Below are 27,088 nucleotides of genomic sequence, written 5' to 3'. Positions count from 1 at the left end.
GGGGCTGGCGTCGGGGTCGGCGCCGCGGCCCAGCAGGTGTCGCACGCAGCCGGTGTGGCCGTGGGCCGCGGCGATGCACAGGGGCGTGGTGAGCTCACGCTTGTACTCCAGGGTCCAGAGGCCTGCGGGCGAGGGCGGTAAGGTGTAAGGCGGAGGCTGATAAAGTCGAAAGAGGAGGGGAAACTCTCTCTTAGAAGTAGGTACCAGGTGGGCATGAGGGGAATTATACATGAGTATATAGATGGTCAGAGACACACAGAGACAGAACAGAGAGACATTGAGAAAGAGACAGACGGAGACACAGAGAGAAAAGAGATAAAAAGGAGGGACTGAAGAGGCTAAAACCTGAGTGAGAGAGATGGGCTGTGGGATATTGAGAAACAACTATGGGGGGTGACTGGGAAATTAGGTCCATTAAAAGCTGTCCAAGCCAGGTGGACAGTAGGAGAATTTAAGCGAATTCATGTTTTCCAGGCTCTGAATTAGGGACAGCTTGAGGGAGCAAAGTGGTCTATGGAATTTTACACAATCCAGCCCTCTCTTGGTTGAGCCCCAAACGTACCCCTTTATCATTAAGAGGAGACAACAGACAAAACAAACTGACCCCCGCATCACCAAGGTTGCTCAAGAAAAGGACTCAGAGAAAGTTTAGCTCTCTTGGAAGTGGCTGAATTTTAGAAGCGCACTTTGATGTGGCGGTCCACATTCAGCACAATTCTGGTTTGTTTCTTTGCGCTTTTTAGGGTTGTGTGTGTGTGTGTCTGTGTGTATAGGGTTGCTCTTTCTTGAGGGATGAATGGAGCAGGTGTTATACATTTTACTTCTCTGAAAACTTTGGCACTTTCAAAAAGCCTGTGGAAGGTTGTTAGCGGCCAGGAGCGCTGGTGGAAATGGAGGAAGCGGTCCCTGGTGAATACACATCAAGGGGCAGGATTTCACATGGCAGGAAGGCCTTCTGATAATGATGGAAGAATCGATACTGTGGCTGTAATGAGCTGCAGAGGAGACCCTTTTCACAGGCCACCTCCTTCCTGGGACCCATGCTGAGCAGTTTTGAAAGACCATTCACTAATTACCTACCTGCATGTGGTGCAGAGTTCCAGCCTGCTTTGGGTCCCAAAGGCCCAGCCTGGAGCGTGTTGCACACTCAGTGGGGGAGGTAGGGACCTGGTGTGGCATGACGGGTGGCCAGAGGCCCTGGGGACGTGAACCCGCTTGCGTTTGGACTGCCCTTCCCTGTGAAGACTGGTCTGACTTGGAGAAGGGAGGATGGATGTAGTCATTAATAATATAACAGTAACCTACATTTCCACAGGGGCCAACTTTTGGCTCTTTGATTCGGTTCATTTTCCTGAGATATGAAGTCTACTTGACTGTGTTCTCCAGGGCATGCTAAGTTCCCAATCCAACCCCACCCTCCCCCAGAGGCTCTGTTCATCTGGATTTCTGAGTCTTCTTATGGCTAATGGGAAGGGACTGTGGCTGGGTATCTAGCTCAACCATAGCGTGGGGTCTGCACCTATCTCAGTCCTGGGACATACCGAAGAGCTTCTGTCAGGCCTTCAAGAGAATCTAGCTTCTGAGGCAGCTCTCTCGGTTGGAAAGCCTGAATCACCTTCCTGTGATTTCTACCACCTGGTCCTTGCTCTGCCACCAGGGAGGACATGCATTAAGGGTTATCTTCATGTGGTACATCCCTGTAAACCTCAGCTCCCCCCATGCCAATGCTCTCCTTGGACTGTTGGCTGGATGGGTTGGCATTTTATCCCAGAGGGGGCACCCAGTGCCTGGCCAATGTGAACCTGCTAGGTGTACTCAGGATGCTTCCTTTTCCATGGTCCCTTACAAGGAGGAGCTGGAATTGGTCACCAGGAGAGTCTCGATACAAGAGAGGGCAGAGCATATGGGGCTGCTGTTTTCAAACAGGGTCTGTCATTTCTGCTGCTGGACTTGCTGCAGGAGAGTCAGGGGACTGAGCCAAAAGAGCATGGAATCCAGGCAGCCCTGAACACAGTCCTCCCTCTCTTCCCAACTGGCAAGGAGGCCTTGGGCTGGTACTAATTGCCTAGGCTGCCATTTCTTCAGTACCAGCTTATATCCTTTCTCTGTGGGCATGCTCTAACTTCCTGTCATGCAGGTATGCAATAGGAAGGCAGCAGAACTTAGGGGTGGGGAGATTAAGGAGGAAAAAAGGAGCCAGACTTTGGATCCAGAAGATGGGCTAACATTAATATCTATTTGAAATTGTGATATTTCAGCATGTGTCCAGGGCTGGGTAGCATGTGATTATTTTAAAAATGAACATCGATTGAGCATTGAAGCAGTTGGCATTTTTGGTCTGGGACAGATGAGGGAGAGGAGGCCCCAAAGGGCTGGGCTGGGAGGTGCAGCCATGACTGGAACTGCCGGGAGTCTTTCTTATAGCCCCTGCCACTACACTGTGGTCAGGGACTACTTAGGTCTTGGACAGTGTTTTGGGCTATTCCCTTCTTCCCATGTGAGGTATAACAACTGTGTCGGTTCTTTGGAAGCAGACTGTCCGCATTCTTTGCCTGTGAGAACTCATGAGTCAGGGACATGGGACACTGGCTTTTGGCCCACTGACCTCAGATTCTCAATCCCCATGGTCTGGCAGAACTGCTATATTTTCCTACACATGAACCCTCTTGTAAATATGTTGAATCTGACCTCCTGGTGGATGGGGCGCCCAGTGCAGAGTACTGGCTAAGAAAGCCCCGGAGGCAGCCTGGTGGTCAGCAACTGTCTGTACATTCCAGGTGGGACGTCTTTCCTCTTGGGAAGTCTGGTTGCCTGCCCAGCCCACAGTGACTACATTCAAACATCATGAGTACACCCAGACTTATAAGATGTAAGGACCTCTGGTGTTTTTTTCCTATTCTCAGGTTTCCCTAGATTCCAGGAGGACGATCTGCCAAGAGCCCTGTGGTCCTCCCTCTGTGGATGCAGGCTGTGTCCCAGTTACCCTGCTATGGTTATGGTGTCCACAGATTCATAGAAGGAACTCGCACAGAACTGGGCGCCAAGGGCCTACTCTGGGTGCAGTTGAAGGAGAGACTTTCCTCCTCAAGTGCCCACCTTCCTGACTACCAAGTTCAGGTACGGGCAGATCAGAACTCAAACCAGTACTCCCCTTTAAAGACAAGAGGCATGCCCAGCATCATCAGATGGGCGTTCATGCCTTTCAGTTTGCTTTTCCAATTTGACCTTTCACGTCCCATCATCTAAAACCTACATTTTTTTTAAAAGCAGGATTTACTGAGAGGACAGAAAAGCTCCCACAGTGGGAGGGGCCCTAAAATCTACATCTTAAAACTACTGCCGTGCAAACTTCATTTACAAATGTCCTTTCCTCGCATATGTTAAACACAGTGCCCACATGCCCAGTCTATGTTCCGGGAGAGTGTTAGTAGCCCCTTAAATGTCACCAACTTTGCTTTAAAGGAGCAAGGGTACCTGACAGTCCAAACGTGGCTGGGGATTTCACCTGCCATTCCATCTCATCCTTATTGATCTCAAACACCACATTGACATCCTGGAAGAACTGGTCCGTGAGGGACTTAAGATGCTCTAGGTCTCCTGTGACCAAGGCAGCGTGGTACTCAAGCACTGGGGACTCTGCTCTAACTTGAGGCTCTTTCTCCATCTTCTGAAAGATTTGAAGTTTTCCTCTCACTGGCTCTGGCCGTCTCTCCATTGCAATGTAGAACTTCTCAGAGAAGTTCTTCAGGAATGAGAAGATGGTCTTATGGAGTGTGGGCTATTTCTATTGTTGTTACTCAATTGTCATCCAGTTGGGGCTCGATGGGTGTATTTATAACTCCTGTAGGCTCTGATGTGACAATGGTTACTTGATATGACCAGGGTCATGTGACCACTGGGAAGCTGCTGTGCTCAACCACCCCCTTGTGATTATATAGATGCTAACTTCAGAGACAGACACATCTGTTTATGTCCAAAGCAGCTCTCCCACACATTGAGGGCAGACTCCCAGCACACACCTTTAACTGTGATGGACTCTTCTCTTTAACTTGCCATTTTTCTGGGCAGGTCACTCCCCAGCCTTAAATAGCATCGAATTTACCTGTTTGTGTAGATGAAGTGACTAAATTATAAATATGACTTTAATGACCAAAATACTTAGCAAATAAGTCATATCCTCTCAGGATTAAAAAAAGTACCATATTTAGAATCTGGAAATGAAAGTCTTAGACTCAGAGGAAAGAAACAAACATGACACACCAGAGGTGTATCAATTGCTTTTTGTGTGTTATCATATTTGCTCCTAACAACAGCCACGTGAAGGAAGTGGCATGGCCAAGACTGCTCAGCTAGTTAGTGGCTGAACTGTGCCTGGAACCCGTGTGCATCTGTCTCAGAATCCGTTCTCTGCCCACCACATCACGCTGCCCAGATTCCAGTGGCATCAGGTAGGACCTGTTTATAACTGGGCCAACACTATCCAGAGCCACTTTCCGGAGAGGGCTCTTTGCTGCCCAGAATTTAGTCGTTCCCTCAGGGAAGGTGGTGCCAGGTTAGTGGGACCTACTCTGAGAATGACAGAGCTGAAAGGGTGTCTGTCCACTCTTACTAGTTGGTGTCCTCCATCCCCAGTTTTTGTATGCCCTGGGTGTTATGGATGTTTCTACATTTATAATTGGTTGGAAAAAATCAAAAGAAAAGATTTCATAATGTGAAAGTTGTAAGAATTCAAATGTCAGTGTCTATAAATAAATTTATTGGAACCCCACCATGCTCATTCATTTATGCATTGTTGCTTTTGAACTTATAATGGCAGACTTGAGTAGTTGTGACAGTGACTGCATGACCCACAAAGCCAGAAATGTTTATCATCCAGTCCTTTACAGAAAAAATCAGCTCCAGGTCTAGAAGTGAAGAAACTTAGCCACTGTGAATTCTTATTAATACTTCTTATTAGTAAGTAATTTCTATCATTAGTATGTAGAATAGTTGAGACTTCTCTTTCCTGCTTTGAAGTGTGTCTTTTTGTCTTTTGTCCCTCCACATTCTCTGTGACCCTGACCAATGATGGGTAGATGTGTGTTTTGAGGTCTGGGACCCCCATGAGAATATGTGAGGGGGACCCACTGAGATGCTGCAAATTACTACGTTCTGCATGAGTGTCCCTGGCCGGGAGGCTTCATAGGATAGAAGAGGATTCCCAAAGGCACCATCTGGGGCCCTGGTGTCTCGTGAGTTTCTTCCACTGATTGAGGATGGATCCCCAAATGTGCATGCCTTGCTGAAGATGAGAAATGCCATGATTTTTTTTAAAAGGATGCTAACAGTTCTTTATTAGTAATTTATTAGTTATTTACTAGATTTTAGTCCAGGGCTTTATTTTATTATCTAAAGAATTAAGTAAGCTCTTTTTTTCTTGTAACATAAATAATATAAAATTCCTCCCTCCCTTTTACAATTCTTGTTTCCCCTGCACCAGGAAGTTGGAATGGGCCAATGAGTTTGGGCTACAGCAGGAATCTTCAACCCCTGGGCCAAAGACTAGTACATGTCCATGACCTGTTAGGAACCAAGCTGCACAGGAGGAGGTGAGCAGCAGGTAAGTGAAGCTCCGTTTTCTGTCAGATCAACTGTGGCATTAGATTCTCATAGGAGCGTGAACCCTATTTGTGAATTGTGCATGTGAGGGCTCTAGGCTGTGTGCTTCTTATGAGAATCTAATGCCTGATGATTCCCTACCCACCAACCTCCTACCACCCTGTTTGTGGAAAAAATTGTCTTCCACGAAACCAGTCCCTGATGCCAAAAAGGTTGGGGACTGCTGGACTATAAGACCCTTTGGCTTGTGCACGTGGGTTGTATTACAATAACAACTATGTGAGCAGAGACCAGAGGGAGGCAAAAGGGTTGGAGAACTTTGCCTGGATAGGCAGAGGGAAGGGTATGGAGCATGTACTCCAGAGGGCTAAACAGATGCTCACCCAGAGCGATGGGAATAACAGTAGCCACCGTTTAGTCACTGCTGGCATTAGGACTGGGAACCCATGGAATCCTGTCCCTACATGGCATTACAGTCAAAGAGCAGCATAGAAACAACAGTTAAAAAAACAAAAAAGTAAAGTCAAGGGATAGAGTTCATTGGGGCAGTACATCCTTGGTCACAGTTGAACTTCTTAAGCCTCATCTTATCCCGTGTCCTTCTCTCTCAGTCTTCCCTGCACACAAAGGCTGCCCCTGTGACTGTCCCCTTCTTTCTCTAAGCTCTTCCAGAACTGTCGGTATCCTGCCTGAGCAGGCTGTTTGTGTTGGCTCTTCGTTTTGAGTAGTAATTTCGCCTCTGAATTGCCCCTGATACCAAGATTTTCTACAACTAAGGGGAGTTCAGCAGAGGAAGACCTTTTTGATCTTCCTTAGAAGGAGATACAGCCAAGGGTGGCGATCACATGCATTGATAGCTAAATAGAAATATGTTTTGACCCTTGATGTATACCTGGGTTACAGACATATGAGGGGGGGCCCAAAACCCCTGGAATTTATTTATGAAAGGTTGTATATTTATTCTTACATGTTTAAACTTCAGTCACCTTCAAAGTACTCTCTGTTTGATACACCTATCGAGATGCTTTTCTCACTGCTCAAAACAGTTTTTGAACTCCTCAATATTGATGCCTTTTAGTGCTTCTGCTGTTTTTTGTTTCACTTCTTCCACATGAGCAAAATGTTTTCCTTTTAGGACTTTTTTCATCTGGGGAAACAAAAAAAGTTGCTCGGGGTGAGATCAGGTGAATGAGGAGGGTGGGACATGGGGATCATTCTGTTTTTGGTCCCAAACTGCTGAACACTCAGCACAGTGTGGGCAGGTGTGCTTGTAAATCATGCATCATTAAAAGGGCAAACACACTAAAAGAATCTAAAAAAAAATTCACTGAAGTTGAATGCAGCCTCTCACAACAATGCTAGCTGGTACACTGAAGTCGATGGTTTCCAAGAACATTACCTAATGGGAGAAGCCTGTATAACAAGGGGCCTGCCCTCCAAAAAATAATTTCATTTTTTTAGGGTCCCCTCTTGTGTGTGTACGTGCACAGGCTGACACAAGGCCTGGAGGTTTCCTCCAAATGGTAAAACCCCCATCTCTTCTTCAGAGGAGGACTACAGGGGTCACTGGATGGGGAGGGACAGGTCTGGCCACCTGTGATGTCTTCCTGCAGGCAGATAAGGGGGGTGGCTGAGGCATGAAAGATGAAGGGCTCTCTCATTGGTGAGGGGCAGCCATGGCTGGGGTGCAGGGTGACTTGGTTAGGATCTGAGCTGGTAGTCTTGGGGACTGTGGGTTTATCTTCTTAGTGGTTGTCTACCACCTGGGTTGAGGCTTGGTTCTGAGGCTGTGGCAAGGCCTGCTGAGCTTAGCTCTGGGGGGGGGGTGCGCTGCTTCCTGGGCTCCCACTGTGAGTGGCTTTATGTCAGATGTACCCCTGCAGGTGGGTACCCTTGGTGCAGATGAGAAAACCAGGACAAAGAGATTCAGGTGACCTTTTCAATCCTGACATGATTAATATCCAAGCACCTGACTGAGTACAAGGGCATCTTACCTTGTCCCTCATCTCTGCCTTTTGGACATGCCACACCTTAGCACAGGGATCTGCAATCCTCTGACCATGTCTTGATCTCCTGGGCCTCCAAATGTCTGTTTATGCTGTCTCTTCTGCATAGATTTCTTATTTTTCCCTCCTCACCAGGCTAGCTACACTCATCCTCCAACCCTCAGCTTGGCCTCTATTAACCTCCAAGACTGGTCCTGATGTCTATCTTCACACCCCGATCATGCATGGCACTGGGCACTCTGCTATTACTGCTGGTTTCTTGTCTGTGCCCCTCTTGACCATGAGTTTCTTGGGGCGTAAAGGCTGCTGCTTCATCTTCAGGGTATGGCTGGGCTTGGTGGCTCAGCCTGTAATTCCAGCGCTTTGGGAGGCTGAGGTGAGTGGATTGCCTGAGCCTGCGGGTTCAAGACCAGCCCGGGGCAACTGGGCAAGACCTTGTCTCTACAATAAAATAAAAAAACTTAGCTGGTCATGGTAGCGTGTGCCTGTAGTTCCAGCTACTTGGAAGGCTGAAGTGGAAGGATTGCTGGAGCCCAGCAGGACAACGCTGGGGTGGCTGTGAGCGTGCCACTGTACTCCAGCCTGGGCAATGGAGTGAGACTCCAACTCCAAAAAAAAAAAATCTTCAGGATGTTCTCTGTGCCCAGAATAGTGTTCCACACATTGAAGGTCTTCAGTGCAAATGATTGGAAAGAATGAACGGATTGGGCTCTTTGAAATTTACATTTACCATATAAAATTTCTCAGTGTTTTTTTTCTCTTATTCTTGACCATCTGCTACCTTTTGCCCTTAGGGAAGAACACTGTAGTAACCTGGATGCTCGGTTGATCTAGGGCAGATCTCAGGTGCCCAGAGTGGGGTTCTACCTCAGATCTGCGAGCTTCACAGCACAGCTCATTCTTTCTACATGGAGCGATCCTCACCAGACTTCATATGCCTTGCAAGGACTCTTTAAAGTCTTGTTTTATATATTTTAAAGTTTATCTTTATCCACACATCAATAGCAAAAGTAGCATCAAGATCATCAATAAGACAGCAGAATCTATTTAAAGGGCCTACTGTATGCCTAGGACACTGGGTGTGGTAGGAAAGGCAGCAGTAATGAACATATAGACCATGTTTGCAAGGGACTTACAGCTATCATCGGAAGTAACACGCATTTGCACACACAATGGAGTCTGTTTCCCTTTTCAAATGTATGCCAGGTTAAAATTATGAGCTTGTCTCATTTCCTCTTCCCCTTTCATTTAAATTTTTCGTAATTGCTTTATTCATTTTTATAGCAATACTAAGCTCTTCGGATATTTCATTTCTCTTAAGCATTTTACCATCTTTTATTTTTCTCAGACTGATTGTAATTAAATGAATTTCTGAAGGACTTACTCATGTACAACTATAATATGATCCAACTTGAGCTTGTGTTTTGCTTTAAACTAGATAATTTTTTTGTACCTGTGTTGCAATTTGTCACTGGTTATTTTTAAAAGGGGTGGGACACTGGAGGTAAGTCCAGGGATAAAAGCCATTTCACACTGCACTCTATGCTAAATTTAGCTTTCCAGTGTTATTTGCCAACAGCTCCCTAAATATCCAAGCTTGATTTCAGTAGGTAGGGCATAGTAGTTAAGAAATAGACTTGTTTTTTTGGTAAGAGCTTTAAAAATAGCTCATGGTACACAGCATTAGTTCTATCATGTAAATAGGACATGTAATAGGACATGTAAATTACTCCATGAGCATGGTGGGAAGCTGTCTCTTTTTTTTTTTTTTTAAAAAAAGAAAAAATTAGCCATATTGTTGACTATTAAATTAAAATAAACAAACCTAAAAACCAACCCACTTATTCATTCAATAAGCATTTAAGTAATCTTTATTATGTTTTAGGGTATAAGGTTTTGGGGATTCAGAGGCAAAAAATACAATACCCCTGCCTACAAGGATCACACAGGAAAAAGCAATGATCAGAGGACCCCAACAGATAGGAGTTCCTTAGTCTTCTTTCTCACCAGCTGAATGATGTCTTCTAGTTATGTGAATAATACTGTTTTCTGGCCCAGTGCTCTTGGTTGGGTTTCTCCTTGCCTGTTGGTTGCAAACCAATCCTAGTTCTTATTATTTCATTTTTATCCTCTTCACTCTTGTCATCTTAGTCAAAGCCACCCCTTAAGATGCAACTCAAGTCTTATCTTCTCTGTCAACTTCACTACATATAGAAAGTCAACTTTTTTCAGGAGTGAATTTGTGTATGAAGTTGCTGAAAAACTGTCAAAATCTTTGAGGAATTTTGATAACACAAAAGGACCAGAAGACTGGAGTTTTAGTTTTCAAATGGCAAAAGAATTTGAATTCTTCAGATTCATGAGCTCAACATTAGTCATAGGTGACATCCCTAAATGGATTATTAAAAAGATGGTTTGCAAATACTTAGAAAAGGGAATGGGGTCACTTGAAACTCTTTGAATCACTAGGAACAAATAAGGGTGGACTTGAATAATTTTCTTTTGTGACATGGATATTAACTAATATGCAAAGGGGATGTATGTATACCGGGGTACCAAAAAATTGTATACACATTTTAAGAGATGTTATCTATGTGTGTGGTCTGACAGTTAGATTTGCAAACTTGCCACCATGTACTTACGTTGGCAGCACTGTATAAACAACTCAATAAGGTTTCATAACCTTGGACTATCAGTGCCTCACAGCTGTATTTGTGTCGATGTGTGGCAGTGTCTTGATGAGTGGCATTCATTGTTGTTGTTGCATTTTTTAGTGTGCCATCATGAGAATGTCAGAGCTTGAATTAGAGCAACAAACAAACATTGAAATCTGAGTTAAACTTGGTAAGAGTGGAAGTGAAATCAGGTTAGTCTAAGTTTATGGGGATAATACCATAAAGAAAATGGTAGTGCACAAATGGAGTAAATGTTTTTCTGAGCTGAGAGAAAGTGTCACTGATGAAGAGAGGTCAGGACAGCCAGTAATGAGCAGAACTGATAAAAACATTGCAAAAATTCATTGACTTGTGCATTAAGATCATTGACTGACTGTGAGAAGCACAGCAGACCAAATAAACATAGATAGAGAAACAGTTAGGATAATGTTAATGGAAAATCTTGGGAGGAGAAAGGTATGTGCAGAAATGGTCCTGAAGGAGCTCTTGCATCACTACAATGCACCAGCTCACACAGCACTGTCTGTGAGGGAGTTTTCAGCTAGTAAACAAATAACTGTATTGGAACACTCTCCCTACTCACCTGATCTGGCTTCCAATGACTTTTTTCTTTTCCTGAAGATAAATAAAATATTGAAAGAATGGCATTTTGATGACATTCATGACATCAAGGGTAGTATGATGACAGCTCTGAGGGCCATTACAGAAAGAGTCCCAAAATTGTTTTGATGGGTGGACTAGGTACTGGCATCAGCTTAGCTGATCAGCATAGCTTCCCAAGGGGAGTACTTTGAAGGTGACCATAGTATATTCAGCAATGAGATATGTAGCACTTTTTCTAGGATGAGTTCATGAACTTAATGGTCAGACCTCATATTCCTTTTAGTTTGCCCTAATCAGAAGTGTCTGGATGCTGATGGTAACCACTTTGAGTACCTCTTATAACTGCAGAAGTCAAATGTGACTTGTGTTCATCTTTTTTATTGCATATGTTGAGTATTACAATTTTTTTTTTTGAGTCAGAGTTTTATTGTGTCGCCCAGGCTGGAGTGCAGTGGCACATTCATGGTCACCACAGCCTCGATCTGCTGTTCTCAGATGATCCTTCTGCCTCAGCCTTTCAAGAAGGTGGAACCACAGGCATGTGCCACCATACCAGCTGACTTTCTGATTTGCTGTAGAGATGAGGTCTCTCCGTATTGCTCAGTCTGGTCTCGAATCCCTGAGCTCAGGTAATCCTCTCGCCTCCACCTCCCAAAGTGCTGGGATTACAGGTGTGAGCCACCGTGCCTGGCTGAGTATTACAATTTTAATACAGCTTTTCCTTTCTTAAGATGTCTATACATTTTTTTTTGGCACCCTCTGTAATTCAACCTTCAATGAAAGGTTTTATGAAAACATCTGGGAGAAGATGGAAACAATGTGGGTCTTTCTTTAGGAAAATCTGGCTTAATAACTCAAACTGGAGAAATATGTGATGCCTCTAAAGCAGTGGCTGCAAAATGAATCACTTAAAAAAAATTTATTTCCATGGATCCCAACCTGAGAGTGTATGGCCTAATAGGTTGGGGATGCAGCCTGGGCATCAGGGTTGTTAGAAACTCCCCCGTTGCCACTAATATTCAGCCAAGGTTGAGAACCACTGCTCTAAAAGGAAACTATGGAATTTGTCCAGTCCCATCTTGTACAATATATGGGTGATTTGAACGAACATGTGGGAGAGTGGGTGTCAAATGGGTGGCATGGATTCCCAAAGACCTCAACAAGCCAGATCAAAGGGCTGCTTCAATCAATGCCCCAAACCAACATTACAACACTAGGCACATAGTATCCCACTGTCGTTGCAGATTATGCGGCTTAAACTGCTACTCACTGCTGTGGGTTCTCCCGCTTTGGTTTCTTTTTCTTGTTTTTAAGTTCGAAAGCTGTTGGCTTTATGGGCACATTGATATTTATACCTAAATTTAAGTGGCATAAATGCATCAAGTTATTTGACATTATTTTAAAACATTTGAAGTGTGTCTGTACAGTGAGAATAACTTGTGTCCGATGTCAGTTTAGGTTTCCTTACCCACTGGGACCCTTGGCTCTGTAGAACCTAGAGTCCTCCCTAGAATTCCTGAGAGCACCTGTGCTTTGCCTCCTGGTGTTTCCCTTGACTTTTCCATTGCTTTGACTGTATATATTTTACCCTGCCCCCATATTGGCACACACAATTAGCTCTTTTGATTTTTCTCGATTGGTTTGCTTGTTTTCAAGCTAGCCCACTAACAACATTACTTAGTATGTTTGGCAATTGCACTGAAGATGTGAAGGGGGTCTATCACAGTTTATACAGCCTTATTCCACTTTTCTCCTCTACCTCTATGTCCTTTCTCTCTGGTGTGACCATGAAAATCCTCCCCTTTTCCTTTTCAGTGTGGTTCCGGGCATTCTCAGGCCCTATTAGGTTTCAGATTCTGCTCCAGGACACTGGTCAAGGAAATGCTTCTGAAAGAAGGATTCTGGTTACTATAATTTCCTCCAAATCAGTACATTGAATATTTTTAGTTTTTCAGATGAACTATCAAATGGTATCTATTTGATGGAGGAACCTCATTTGTATGGGGGGATCATGGCAGAACACTACACAAATGTAGTTGTGGTGGACTTTTATTGCAGAATGTTGAGTCAATTTAGGAAAAGGAAGACAAAAATCCAAGCAAGAGAGGATGCCCAGCTTTTGTCTAGCTGACTGAGTGAATAAAGTAAATTTCTCCAATACTAGCCAGGTAGTCAACTGGAGATAGCTATAATTTTGCAACTAATATTTTTTGGAACTTAAATAATAAGATTAAAGTTTTATCCACAGTTCAAAAACTTGTTCTTCATAACTGAGTCCTGTTATGTATGTAGCTCATGAGAGGGAGTTTTTGCCCCTGGATCAAATAAGATGAAAAAGGTAAAATCCACTTTGAACTTATAATGAGATATCCATATGGTAGTTTGAAGGGTAATTATTTTCACATGATATTGGGATCTTTGCTTCCTACCACTGAGCTGCTAAATGATTTTATTTTCCTCAGAAACCTCCGAGGATTAACCTTATTGATACTCCATGGAATAGCCTGATTGAGGCTGAGATGTATTTCTGATGGGCTTTATTGTGCGTCCAGGCTCTTTCTCCATGGCTGCAGCTTTTCATGCCTTGAGGCCAAGAGGTAGAGTTTTTGAAGCCACAGGATGCTTCTACCATTCTCTCATGTTTCTGGGGAAGGACTAACATTTAGATTTTTTTCTAGGTCCTTGGCAAATGTCTGGCTTCCTTCTGGGGTTAAGTGTACAAGTAAATTGACAAACCAGGGCAGGAAGTCACTGTGGGCATCATGAGATTATGTGCTCTCTTTTTTTCTTTTTTGAGATGAGGTCTTGCTCTATTGTCCAGACTGGAGTACAGTGGTACAATTGCAGCTCACTGTAGCCTCAATGGATCCTCTTACCTCAGTGTCCCAAAGTGCTAGGACTATAGGTGTGCATTATCACTCTTGGCTAATTAAAAAAAAAAAAGATGTGGGGTACAATTCAGGGTTAGGTATACAAATGTTTGCCTAATTTTTCTATTTTTATTTTTGGAGAGATGGGGTCTTGCTATGTTGCCCAGGCTGGTCTCAAACTCCTGAGCTCAAGTGATCCTATCGCCTCCACCTCCCAAAGTGCTGGGATTACAGGCATGAACCCCATGCCTGACTTACTTTTTCTTAAGTACACCAAATATGTTGTTGACCTGGTCAATTTTGAACTTCCCAGATGAAGTTTCTATAGATGGCCATGTACTAAATACATTTGGACTCTAGGTTAATAACATCACTGGGCACAGAGGCTCACACCTGTAATCCTAGGACTTTGGGAAGTGGAGGCAAGAGGATTGCCCGAGTCTAGGGTTTTGAGAGCAGCCTGGGTAACTTGATGAGACCTCGTCTCTACAATAAATAAAAAAATTTAGCTGGGCATGGTGGCATGTGCCTGTAGTTCCAGCTACTTAGAAGGCTGAGGCAGAAGGATCACCTAAGCCCAGCAGGTCAAGGCTGTGGTGGCCATGAGTATGCCACTACACTCCAGCCTGAGCGACAGAATGAGACTCTGATTCAAGCCTCCCCCAAAAAACAAAACCTCCCAACCCTCTAGAACACCAAAAAACAAAACAGTCCTAGCCCCAGGTCTAACACTAGATTTACTCCCCTTTTTTGGGTCCTTATTCTCCCTATTTAATTTCTAAAGACTATCTTTCCTTTACTCCTCCCTACTCCTTTCAATTAAAAAAAAATTATTATTACTTAAAAAAATAAGCTAGGCAGGTGTGCTTTTAAGAATTCCAGGATACATTCACCCACCTACCAGATTTAGTCACACAGATATTAATATAAAAAATGTTAAAGTATCTTAACCTCCTCTCCGACTAACAATGTTAGCACAGCACACCTCATTTAACAAAACATTAAAACATTTTACTTCCTCAGATCAAGTGTATCTATTAATGATGACTTAAATTGTTTGTACTGATTTCACATTATTAAGAAATCTCATTCCCATCATGTGGAAGAACACAATAAGGGGGGAAAACCACCTCTCTAACTTATTTTCCCGTCATTGCTACCAAGCCCAGTGCAGATAATGCAAAACAACAAAGTCACTTCTCATTATTAATGTGATCTTATCCAAAGGTCAAGTGCTGCTTTCCTTGACAGCCCAGGAGGGCTTTTTTGGAAACCCGGAAACAAAGGTGCCCTTGAATGCTGTGTATCCGCTGTGGTTGAGTGTAAAGCCCTATCCTCAGCATGCACAACCATGAGTAAATAGCCCTGGAAGGACGTTCAGAGACTCTGGGGACATTGCTAGAAAGCATATCAATGACACTCTCCCTGATAAAGGTGATGAAGTTTCTTTACAACTGTCATGGGGGTTTAATTACATGATAAAATTGCAGCTCCTGCCTCTTGAGACAAATTGCATGTTCAGATTGATTGTTTTTTATGAATCTCACACAGGGAGCAAAATACTTCTCTCTTGACGTTAGTTTGGTCTGATTGTTATGTTCTATGATCCTTTATATCCCTTCCAGAAATGAGAAGTTTACTGATCCTGCAGTTGAGAAGGGCAGTCTACTGGTAGACAGTTTTGGTCTCTTTGTGATGCTATATAGAGCAAAGTGAGGCCAGTTTTGTCGGATGGAACTAAAGTAAGTTTGTTGGACTTCTTCTATTTTTTTGGGGGGGGGATTCAAACTTTAAACTTCCAACAGGAAAGAAACATTATAAAGTATATAAATGGCCACTAAACATACTCATAATGTCCAGTTTTACTCACAAAATGCAAGTTAAAATAGTGAGATAGTTTTTGCCTTTTGTGAACGATTTTTTTAAAAAAACCAAGTTTTGGAAGAGTTTAGTGATGCTGATACTCTTGTAGTTTGTAGGTGGGAGGATAATTTTCTATTCAGTTTGGAGATATTTTATGTTGAGTTTACACATACAGAACATTTTTTCAGGTACTAGAAATATGCAGAGATAAAGAGTAGAACTCCTTGCCTTGAAGGAGTGTTAAACTTAATGAAAGAGACAGACATAGCAACCATTGACCAGCAAGTGGAATTCAATCACTGCTATATAGAGGCACAGGTATTATGAGGATGCATCAAATAAGGAATCAGAGTGGCAGGGGGTAGGGATAGGACAGGCTTCCTATGGCATCTGAACAAAGCAGGGAGGGAGGTATTAGATAAGAGAGGTGCATTTCTCCCCCCATAGTGCCTTTTTCCTTCTCTTGATCTGTTGCTGGGGGAAGTTGTATCCTAATATTTTGGGGTTAGCAAGAGGTAGGCATCACCTAGCCACAGTGCTATGGTGCATGGGACAAGGGCACAGTCAGAAAGGTAGGTGTTCTGAAAACTGGGCAGCAATTTGATGATGTGAAAGGGTCAGGCAGAGGGGCATCTGGGGAGGAAATAAACCAGTTACAGATCTCAGGCCTGAGGTATAGAGCTGATGTGAGGAGGAGGGACTGTACCCTTTGGTGGACAAAGGGATGTGCCACCCAGACTCTACCTTTAGGGAGGACTTGCCATCCCAGCTGTCAGTTTCTTCAGGGTTTGTCGCAGCCACAGAGAGTTGCTTCACCTAAGAGCACTCTTTCCCATGTGGTCAGATCCAAAGATGGACCCAGGTGCAGCTAGAGAGGTCCTGCCATTTTGACCCTAAGTGGGAAAACTGTGACAGGTCGTATCAGCTCCAAATCTGCCTTTGGGGTTGGTCAAGGCATGGTCGGGCCAATTGGGCATTCTAGATGTTGATCCCAGGTCATATCCTGCAAGGCAAACTCCATTCAGCATCCCATCCAACCATGAATCCCTAAGCTCATGAGCTACCTGGAAGGATGGGTGGGTGCATTGTCTGCACACATGAAGATAGAAGTAGCAGTGGAGGTTATGCAAAGGCCAGGAAGGGGTCAGGAATTGAGATGTTGTGGAGGTGTGGTTTGTCAGTCACCTTGTTTTTGTTTTTGTTTTTGTTCTAATTTGGAAAAAATAAGATGAAAAAAAAAAAAAAGAGACATAATTGGTTGGGCTCAATGGCTCAGCTTAGAATCCCAGCACTTTGGGAGGCCAGGGTGAGTGGATTGCATGAGTCCATAGGTTCAAGACCAGAGTCCGGGCAACTTTGTGAGACCTTGTCTCTACAATAAATAAAAAATTAGCCAGGCATGATATCATGTGCCTGTAGTTCCAGCTGCTTGGAAGGCTGAGGCGGATGGAGTGCCAGAGCCCAGCAGGTCGGCACTGGGTGGCTGTGAGTGTGTCACAGCACTCTAACCTGGGGGACAGAGTGAGACTCCAATTCAAAAAAAAAAAAAGACACATAATTACTTCTTCCTGAATCACACACTTGGATGTTATTTTAATATGTCAAATTGCTATAAACATGTCTAAATGCTTACTGTCAATTTCAGAACCAAATGCTTTCCTGAGTGACACCTGCCTCCCCTTACACTCGGAGCAGCCCTGTGACTGATCAGAGTCACCAGGTAGGTGGAAGGACACTGTGAAAGAATGATGGGGCTAGGTTACCTTAAGGTACATCTTTAGGTTCTCAAATGCCTGCTATAAAATTTGAACTGTATGCTGTTAGGGGTCACCCAACTTTTTCCGTGAAGTGCCAGGCAGTAAAATATTTTAGGTTTTACAGGTCATATGGTCTTTGTGGCAACTACTCAACTATGTCACTGTTGCCTGAAAGCAACCTAGACAATACATAAATAAAGGAGCATTACTGTGTTCTAGTAAAACTTTTTTCATAAAAACAGGCAGCCAGCTCACGGACCATAGTATGTCAACCTTTACTGTAGGCAGCAGAGAACCATTGCAGGTTTGTGGGAAGGAGAATTATACACTTGCCTCCAGATATCAAACTCAGGACAACTTCCTTTCTGCATGCTTTTCACCCCTTCACTCCAGTGAAACCTCCCTTTAGTCTCAAGGCAAACTTGACTCAACAACAGTAATTGAGTTTTCGGGTATCCAGGCATATGTTTGACTTCTTTTTTTCAAGTCTGCCCTGCTTCAGGTTGGCTGAACTTGAATCTGTAAATTTATGTCTTTCACCACCAATTTTGGGAAATGTTTGGTTGTTAATTTTTTTTTTGTCCTGTTATCTTTGTTGGATTCCAGTTGAATATGTTAAACCTTTTATGTTGTCCTACAGTCCTTGTTCACTTTCTCTTCCATCATTTTACTTTCTGTTCTTCAGATTGGATGCTTTCTATTGCTCTGTTGACCTGTTTTCAAATTTGCTGCCTCTTTCATCTGTCATCGTCCATCTGCTGTTAAGTACATTTTTGACTAGAACAAGACCAGCCTTAGCTTGAATGGGAGGTGGGGAAATGCAGTTCTTTTTCAGGTGGGCCCACTGTATTACCATAGAGATTCTGTTAGTCAAGCAGGAGTGGGGGGGGTGAGTGGACAACTGGCAGCGTCTCCTGGCACCAATCTTTTTGCCTTTCTCCTTCTTACCTAGATAAGAATTTTCTTTTTCTTTCTTTTTTTCCAAATTAAGACTATCTCATTCCTTTGCTGAACAGTTCTTCATTGCCTTTCCAAATAACTGTAAACACCTATGTCCAGAATTTGTGGCCTCACATAAAATACAGTCCCAACTTCTTTGCTTGGGTTTTCCTTTCCCCTCTGATTCCTGCACCCCAAGTTCCAGCTGGGGCCAACTTCCCTGTCTCACATGCCATGCCTTTGTGTGCTGTACATTGGCTGCTTGGCTTCCTTTATCTGGGTTCCTGTCCTTTCAATCACAGCCTCTCAAGAACATTTTCACCTTTCCAGTCAACCCAGGGGACTTCATTATATTCTTCATATGCCATTTGGTCCATAATACTTATTATATACCCACTATGTGGCCGGATATGGCAGATATGACAAACCTAGTCCAAGTTTTTTGTCCAGGGGTGGAAGTTGGTATTAGAAAACAGTGGGAAATCGGATTGGGAAGGTAGAACCAGGCTGTCGAGAGTGTGTCTGTTATTTCCAATTAGTTTCTTCAGAATGTTTATTTTGCAAGTAGAACATTCCATGGCAGGAAACTGTTGGCATCTTGGAAAGGTGGAAAAACCTCTTTGCTATTATTCTCACTTCTTTTTTCTTTCAGAACTCTCCAGTATGCTTGGGAGTGATGCTAATAGAAGTATGTCATCAGCATACATTATTTCTTTATTAGCCTGTTTCTCAATTTTGATTCTGAAAATATCCTGATTTAGTCTAATTGCAATTTCACTGTGTTCCACAGACAGTTACGGTTCATACCCGGGGGAGCTGAGATACGACCCTGTAGGATTTTTCTTCCTGCCCAAATGCCTTTGAAGCTGGACCATTAGCTCTAAGGCATGCATCTCATCTCATCACAGTGTGAATCAACCTGCTTCTGGGAAAAAGAAGAGCCTAGGGTGTGTGTCTTGTAGAAAGCAAAGAAATATTTTAATTCTAGGTGGTAGGAGATATTTTTCTATATCTAAAATGAGGGCTGCTGCAACAGCCATTTTATTCCTAAATAATTTAACTATATTCAAAGATAATCTGATGTTATTGTAGGAAAGTGTATTTCTAATAAATTCCACTTGATCTGGGTGAATCAATTCAGGCAGCACATAATTGAGTCTGTTAGCAAGGACTTTAGCAAGAATTTTGCAATCAGCGTTAATTAAGAAGATGGGACAATAATTTGTGCATAATTCCAGATCTTTTCCTGGCTTGTGAATCAAAGTAATAAGAGCAATGCTCAGGCTGGTGGTGGGATAGTGTCATTAGGTGCTGATTTATAAGTACTTAGAAAGGTTTAATTTCATTTTGCTTCGAGCAGGGTCTCCCTGCCCCCACATTCTCTGGCAGGGTGAGTAGCCAAGGTGGCATCTCCTTTTTCCTTCCCTGTCATGGGTGACCTCTTGCTTCCCATTTCTGTTTTTATTCTCCAATTGAGCACCCCACTCATTGTCCATTTTTTAAACTGCTTTTGCTAAATTATTTGAAGCAGCAGCTCCAGCCTATTGATAGTGTGTGTGTGTATCTGTGTGTGCATATGTGTGTGCATATGTGTATAAATGTGTGTGTGTATGTACACATGCATGCGTATGCATAATGTCAAGTCAAAGGGTTGTACACAGCTTCAATGGAGACATTTTTTCCTGGATTTTCCTGCAAGATATCTCTGGGTGGATAGGCAGCTAGAGCCCTTGACTATAAGTCAGGAAATATACCTGGTTTGTACTCTGCTCCTAACAGGTTGTTGAGCAATGAGTAAACACATGTGAGCCTCAGCGTTCCCGTCTATAAAATGCAACCATGGGATGAACTATTGGTATCAGGAAGCATAGGGAAGAGCATTGGATTTATATTGACTATTGACTATGACACCTCAGATGTGTAATGTAAGTTCTCTGAGCCTTATTCTCCTCAACTGAAAAAGTGGGAAAGGTAATAGCCCTTGGGAAATGCATAGGGAAGATCAAGTCTTTGTTGCGTTGTTGATTCCTCTGTCTTCCTGTAGGGCCCATTTCAATGCTTCCATGATCTGATTTGGGGACTCATTCTTTCTAAGCTTTGAACCACGCTGCTGTTTATTTTGTGCATGTGAGCTCAGGGACTAGTCTCCTACCAGTTCTCCAGGTTATATGTTCACTGCCCACTTGACCTGAAACCAGCCATTTGAACCCTTTGTAGGTGAGGTCTGGTCTACACAGCCCCTGTTAGAATGCATGACTCCTGGAAAAGCAATGGGAGAATGGTGGTGGTGATGGAGAGATTGTTAATCTCCTCCACAAATGCAAGTTGTTGGTCTTAGAACCCAAGTTAGTCCAATTTGCAAAGATGCTTAGGGACAGGCATGGTGGTTCATCTTAGCACTTTGGGAGACTAAGGCAAGAGGATTCCTTGAGCCCAGGAATTTGAGACCAGCCTGGGCAATACAGCAAGACCCTGTCTCTACAGAAAAAAAAATTAGTTGGGCATGGCGGCACATGCTTGTAGTCCCGGCTACTCAGGAGGTTGAGGTGGGAGGAAGTTGAAGCTGTGTGGAGTGAGACCTGGCTCACTCTCTCCCTCGTGCTTTCTCTCTCTCTCACACACACATACACACACCAAAAAAAGATGCTTAGAGATTCAGATCAATACCATTTTTAAAATCAGGAAATTAAGGTTCAGAGAGGTAGTCTGACATGTTTAAGGCCACATAGGTCGTGGTGGAGTGCAGGCAAGAACCTGGGTCACCTGACTGTTAGTCCCTTGTCCTTGCTACCACACCACATTTCAAAGCCACGCTCTTGTCAGTGTGTTGGAATAGGATTCCTCTAAGGCAGGAGCTGTGCTCACTTCACTTAGATTCAATTGTTTGGTCTGTCCTAAGTGATGTTCCCCTCTACGCATAAGGGAGGGTGACTGATCTAGAGAGGTAGATGATACGATCTGTGTGTCAAGACCTAGATCAGAAATCAAATTCCACACATGAACCCTAGTTTCATGTGTATGCACATGTCCATTGCATGTTTGCCTACTCTCGTTCCCCACCTACACATACTGCTGGTGGGATCTCTTAATAAAAACCCAATTAGTATTTCTTTAACTTTCCTTCGGATACTTAAATACCGTTACTCCAAACACAACATAATGCCTCTATTTTTCTCTTTCAATCAAGAATTCAAGTAGCATCTTGACTTGTATATGATATATCAGCAGTAAAATCATGAGATGCTGACATTCTTAATAATAGCAATTAGTAATCAGTTGTTTCTTGAGTCGTTTGATTACACCAGTTACCAAATTGTACAGTTGATGGATTTGGGGGGTGAGGTGGGTCTTGCCACCCCACCCCCAGCCGTCCTTTCTCTCTGTGTTCTCGGTGGGTAGTGAGTCGATGGGCACTGAAAAGAGGCAAGCGTAAATAATGCAATTGTTGCTGACATTAAACAGTAGACACTTGGCTTTAGCAGAAAATGCAATGACATATTTCTTTGCAGAAGAATGAATCCCAACAGTGTCTGTGGAAACATAGACTGTGCCTGCCCGCTTGAAGTGGGAGCAAAGGCACTTGGCCTGTCCATGCCAATAACCGCACCCAGAGTTTGATCTGCTTCTCAGGGCTAAACCCCGTGCTAGGCTCTGGATACAAACAAGTGTTAAGCAAGGTTCTTGTCCTGGAGGAAGTTGCATTTGGGTTTGAAATATCCAGTGGGCACATAAAAACTATCCTGGCAAGGCTGTATATTTCAGTAATGAATGGAGGCTAAGGGTATTATGCTTTTGTGGAGGGAAGAGACAAAGTTGCTGCCCTGGTAGCCAGGGGTGGCCTTCTAGGTGACCTTCTTTGTGTAGGGTCTGGAAGGGTGGAGTGGCAAAGGTGAGCAGAGGAGGTGTAGCCCTGGCTGGGAGGATCCTGTTGGGATGGGAGAGCTGACTGTGGGGATCTGGGGGCCCAACTCCGTTGCGCCCAGCTGGGCATCCCAAGTCCATCCTAACAGGAGAGCAGGTGTCTTTGCAAGGGCACAGGCAAGTGGCTTCTTTAGGGGAATCCTGATAGATGCCCGTTCTCTTGCCTAATGCCTGCCTCAGGAGGTACCTTCTGTGCTTTGCCTCATTATCTGCTGGGGCTAATTTTTCAGTTCCTTTGACCTCTATCTGTACCAAGGGAGCTCATGTGCACCGGAGTCATTTCCACCATCTTCTCAGTAGATGTCTCTTTTTCTCTATGCTTTTTTTGTGATGCTGACATAGATGCATTGGAATAAATTATGTTTTCTTTGTTCTATTTGGTAGGAGTGATAAGTTCACAGGCTGATGAGCATGGTGATTTCATTGGAGGGTCCTTGAATGATCATGTTAGCAAGGAGAGAGAATGGTTACTTTTCTTTTTCTTATGTTTGTACATTGTTGTCTTTTGAGCAATACCCTCAAATCTGTCAACTGGAGTTGGGATGGAAACTTCTTCGCTCTTCTTTCCTGAAAACACTTTTGCCAACGTGACACTTGGCTCTTGCCTTCTCCTGGCCTGGGTGGGCACCCCTGGCTCTGCCACCTCGCCTGGCCCAGCCCCCCTTTTTTGGTGCGTGTTATCATTCCTTCATCTTCACATTCCTCTTCCCAAGGATTTAAGTGCTTGGCAGCATCCATTCCCATCATGGGCTGCATTTCAAGGTTATTGCCATAAATTATGACCACTCTTCAAAAATTTTAAAGACCCCACGTGAACATTTTAATCCAAACAGCTCTTGTTCCCATCTGGGATGTTCCCCAAGGACTTGTGCTTACCTTGAGAAGGAGACTATTGGCTGTCACACTCAGAAAAAAGGAAATGTGCCAATTTTGGGCTGTGACAGTGAGTGTTGGGATTATGGCCTCAGAGAAACATGGAGAAGGAAGGAGCCTAAATAATCATCTAAGCCAGCAGTTCCCAAAGAGCATCTGCAAATTACCAATTTTACGTGTTGTCAACAGAAACTGAAGTTCTGGGATCAGATAAGAAACCAAGTCAAATGCAATTGCAATCTTTAAGTTCCTTTGATATGTTGATTTACTGTGTCAGTCTCTGTGAGGAGGACTCAACAAGGAGCCCTTCTCAAGTTCTCATTTCACCTTAAGATTTTCTCAGGAAGTTTATGAATCTCTGTCTGGGAAGCACTAATGTAATCTCATACCCTAGTTAATACATGGAGACATTGGACCTGAGAGAGAAAGCGACTTTCCCGAGGTCACACAGCTTAACAGAGTAGAGGCTCAGTAAATCATCACAATCACAGATCCTTCTAGTTTCTATCTTAGCTAGTGGCACTATCCTCTACTCATCACCAAAACCTTTCCATTGAGCCTCCTAAATATCTCTCATCTATGTTACTTTACCTTTGTGTTTGTCCCACTGCTTTGGCTTAGACCCTTGCCATTTCTCACCTGGGCAACTGCCTTCAATTACCCCCACATAGACTTTTCTACCTTTTCTTTGTCTCCTTCAGAATCTGGTTTCCCATTTCAGCCAGAGTGAAAGACCCCAAATGCAAGTCTGACCATGTTGCTCCCTCTACTGTCATTCTAAAGTCCAGACAACTTTGTGACAAAGTCACTGACAACAAGACTTGCCCTAGGATCACATCTTATTCATTTAGCATACAATCATCCTGAAATGAAACAACCTGTAATAGACTCAAGCACTTAAAACATGTCACCAGAATCACATTGTCCCTGACCTTCTGAATCATATAATTTGGTAGGAAAAAGTACACATGTATATAATCTATTACTTGATGGATTCATTGTGGAAGGGGACACAAATTTCTTAACACAATTTTCACTGGTTTCAAGCATTCAGTAGAGTGATGGGGACAGTAAAGATTCTGTGGGGCAATCAGTAATGTGAAAAGAACGGATATTTTAAATTGAGGATTGCAAATCCACAAATCTTTATCTGACCGGGACATGTTTGTGAAGGAAAAGGATACTTGCTTCAGCCAGAATCCCAGCAGAAAGCACATGGAATGATAACAGGGCATAATCAAGACAGGCAGCATTAAGGAAAACCACCTGGAGGTGGAGGTAGCCACAGTCACAGTGGAAGGCCTTTCCCATCCCTGTACCTGAAGGCGTCAGCAGAGAGGCAGGATCTGTCAAACCACAGGAGTGACCTGGCAGGGAGGAGTCCCAGCAAACACATGCCCTGCCTTCTCTTTCTAGCTCTGTTCAATAGCTGCACCCAACAAGAGTCAGAGGGTAAGCGACGGATTGTTGCAGCCTCTTAAAAATCAGCCTCACAGGGCAGCTCGGGAAGGGTGGATCTAGAGGGCAAATACAAAATATATAGGTCCAACCACCACTTATGTTGACAAAGCCCCCCACCATCCCCTAGAGCAAGCAAGCTCCTTGGAGACATGGAATATACCAAGTTTGAGATCATGACTCCTGGGCCTGTGGACACAGATATTAGGAAAACCTAGATAAACAAGAAGCAGGAGATGATTTCTCCCTAAAGCCTAAAGCAGCTTACTTCAATGCCTCAATGAAAGGCAGCCCAGGAAGTATTCCCAGACCACAAGAGAGGGAGGAACGGATCCGTCTTGGAAACTCCAATCTTAGGATGCTGTCTTCATCACATAGAAAGTTCTTCTTTCTAGGATAAACATCCTATGCGTGTTCCATTTCAGCTCCCCTCCTTCATGTTCTGGGCATGCGCACATGCTTGTATATGTGTGCACATGTTGCATGCATGTACCTATGTTAAGAGGGAGTCTGTGGGTGAAGAGGCGTCCTCAACATCCCTTAGGGATGCTGACTAACATCGGGGGGAGTAGGTGCGGGCACATCTCACAAGCTAGAAAACAGCATAATACAATGAAATGCAAAACACACACATAGCCTGGGTAATAAACATAGCACGACCTTGTCTCTATAAAAATAAAGAAATTAGCCAAGAGTGGTGGCATGGCTGTAGTCCCAGCTACTCGGGAGGCTGAGACAGAAGGATTGCCTGAGCCCAGTAGGTCAAGATTGTGGTAGCTGTGATTGTGCCGCTGTGCTCCAGTCTGGGTGACAAACCAACAACAATAAAAAAAAAGTAAATCACAGGTTAGGGAAACCATCTTCAATGACTATGACAGAGGAATTATATCTATGTCAAGCAAAGAAGTCCTCCAAAATGACAAAAAAGTTTCCAAGAGATGGCAAGATATTACCCAAAGGCCCAAATAGACTGGTCACACACATGAAGAGGCCTACAAAGAAAAACAAAGTCCTGTGGACAAGACTTCATCCTCACCCTCAAAGAAAGGATGGGTGGGCAGGCAGGTATGCTGAAGAATTACCAGCATACACTTATGAGATTGGCAATTTAAATCCCAATATTTGTAACTAGCAATGCTTGTTGGTGAGGTTGTGGTGAAACTCCCCCTCACTGTTAGAAGGAAATCCTTGTGGAAAACAATTTAGAAACACACTTTAATAAATTTATATATTCTTGTTCCTGTAATACTGTTCCTAGAAATTTACCCTAGGAAGTTCACTCTAAATAAGAAAAAAGTCTTATAAATGCTGATAAAGATACTCCTTACAACATTATTTAAAGAAGTAAAAATTAAACATTCTCCTTTTGTGGGCATTTGATTCAAGTATTTCAACAGGTATTGAAATTAGGAAGACTATGGAGCAACATGGAAAATACACATTCTAATTCAGATTTAGATTTTGTAGATCTCAGGAGAGTAGAACACAAAATTACATCTATAATATGGTTATAGGTAGGTGAAATTGACACATGAAATTGGGCAAGTTTAGAAATGAATGGAACCCTAAGAGTAGCCACTGTGGGACCAAGGATTAGATTTTTGTGTTATGCTATACTTGTTGGTTATGCAGCACACATACATATACATAGTACATATAGCATGCATGTGTGCATATATGTGAGAGTCAGATATGTGAGTACACATCATTTGCCCCTCCCAACCAGGATCCCCAACCCCTTCAGTGTAATTTAGTAATTTAGCTCCAAACACAGCAGACTGATTCGGAATACCTAGCAGCACGCCAGGGGGCAGCTGAGCCGAGGGGTCTTTCATCCAGTCGTCATTGGCCAGTTCTATCACGGCGTCCACAGGCTTAACTTCAGTGCAGATCAAATCCCTCACTCTCTCCTCATCCTTGGCGTCCAGGGCAGACTTTAATCTCATCACTAAATCTGAGTTGAGTGGGTAGTCGGGAAGGTAATCAGAGTTGGACATGGTAATGCCGTTTGTGTATTGACCAGCCTTTCTTCCCTTCTTCTAAAGTGAGTCCAAACTCAGCAGCTGTCACCAAGAATGGTGTCGGTGTTGCTAAAAATAGAAGAAACTTGGCTCCCATTACAGTCTGTGGGGAGGACTACTTGCCAACAGGGAGATGTGAAGTAATCTTTCCAAAGGCCTCAGTGACGGATTATTCTAGAGATGGGGGCAGTAGACATGTTTAGGAGTGGGGCAAGAAAAATGGACTATATTTTCAAAGAAAGTTCTCATAGGTATTGTTGAATAATGTCTTTTTTTTTTTTTAAATCAAAAACAAGGTTCTCCTGAAACTTTAAAAAGTTTTTCCTGAGACTGGACTTGGAACCTCTCTTCTGTTGAAAGGAACATTTTCTAATATTCTACTCCTCATACTCCTTTACTTCATCTAAAAGAAGAATCTGATTGCCTGCAAATGGAACATACCTTTAACTGAATAGAATTGAATGGAATCTTTTGTTTCCAAATTCAGAGAAGGCTGGCTTGTCT

The 27,088-nt window shown here is 43.4% G+C and overlaps 1 protein-coding gene across 1 annotated transcript in view; it reads right to left on the bottom strand.

The window, feature by feature from the left end:
- Positions 1–26,560, bottom strand: part of ASB18 (ankyrin repeat and SOCS box containing 18) — a 68,785-nt gene extending 42,225 nt beyond the window's left edge. Inside the window, exons 1-3 of the mRNA XM_021710733.1 lie at positions 26,356–26,560; positions 3,475–3,597; positions 10–122 (exon numbers count right to left, since the gene is read on the bottom strand). Of these exons, the coding sequence (XP_021566408.1) occupies positions 10–122; positions 3,475–3,597; positions 26,356–26,560 (441 nt within the window). The remainder of the gene's footprint in view (positions 1–9; positions 123–3,474; positions 3,598–26,355) is intronic.
- Positions 26,561–27,088: the final 528 nt, after the last annotated feature.

Source organism: Carlito syrichta, unplaced genomic scaffold (genome assembly GCF_000164805.1).
Source record: "Carlito syrichta isolate Samal-C Ts95f unplaced genomic scaffold, Tarsius_syrichta-2.0.1 Scaffold298871, whole genome shotgun sequence".
In the NCBI taxonomy this organism is placed as follows: Eukaryota; Metazoa; Chordata; class Mammalia; order Primates; family Tarsiidae; genus Carlito; species Carlito syrichta.
The sequence above is the reverse complement of the archived record's forward strand: the minus strand, read 5'-3'. Positions and strand labels throughout refer to the sequence as shown.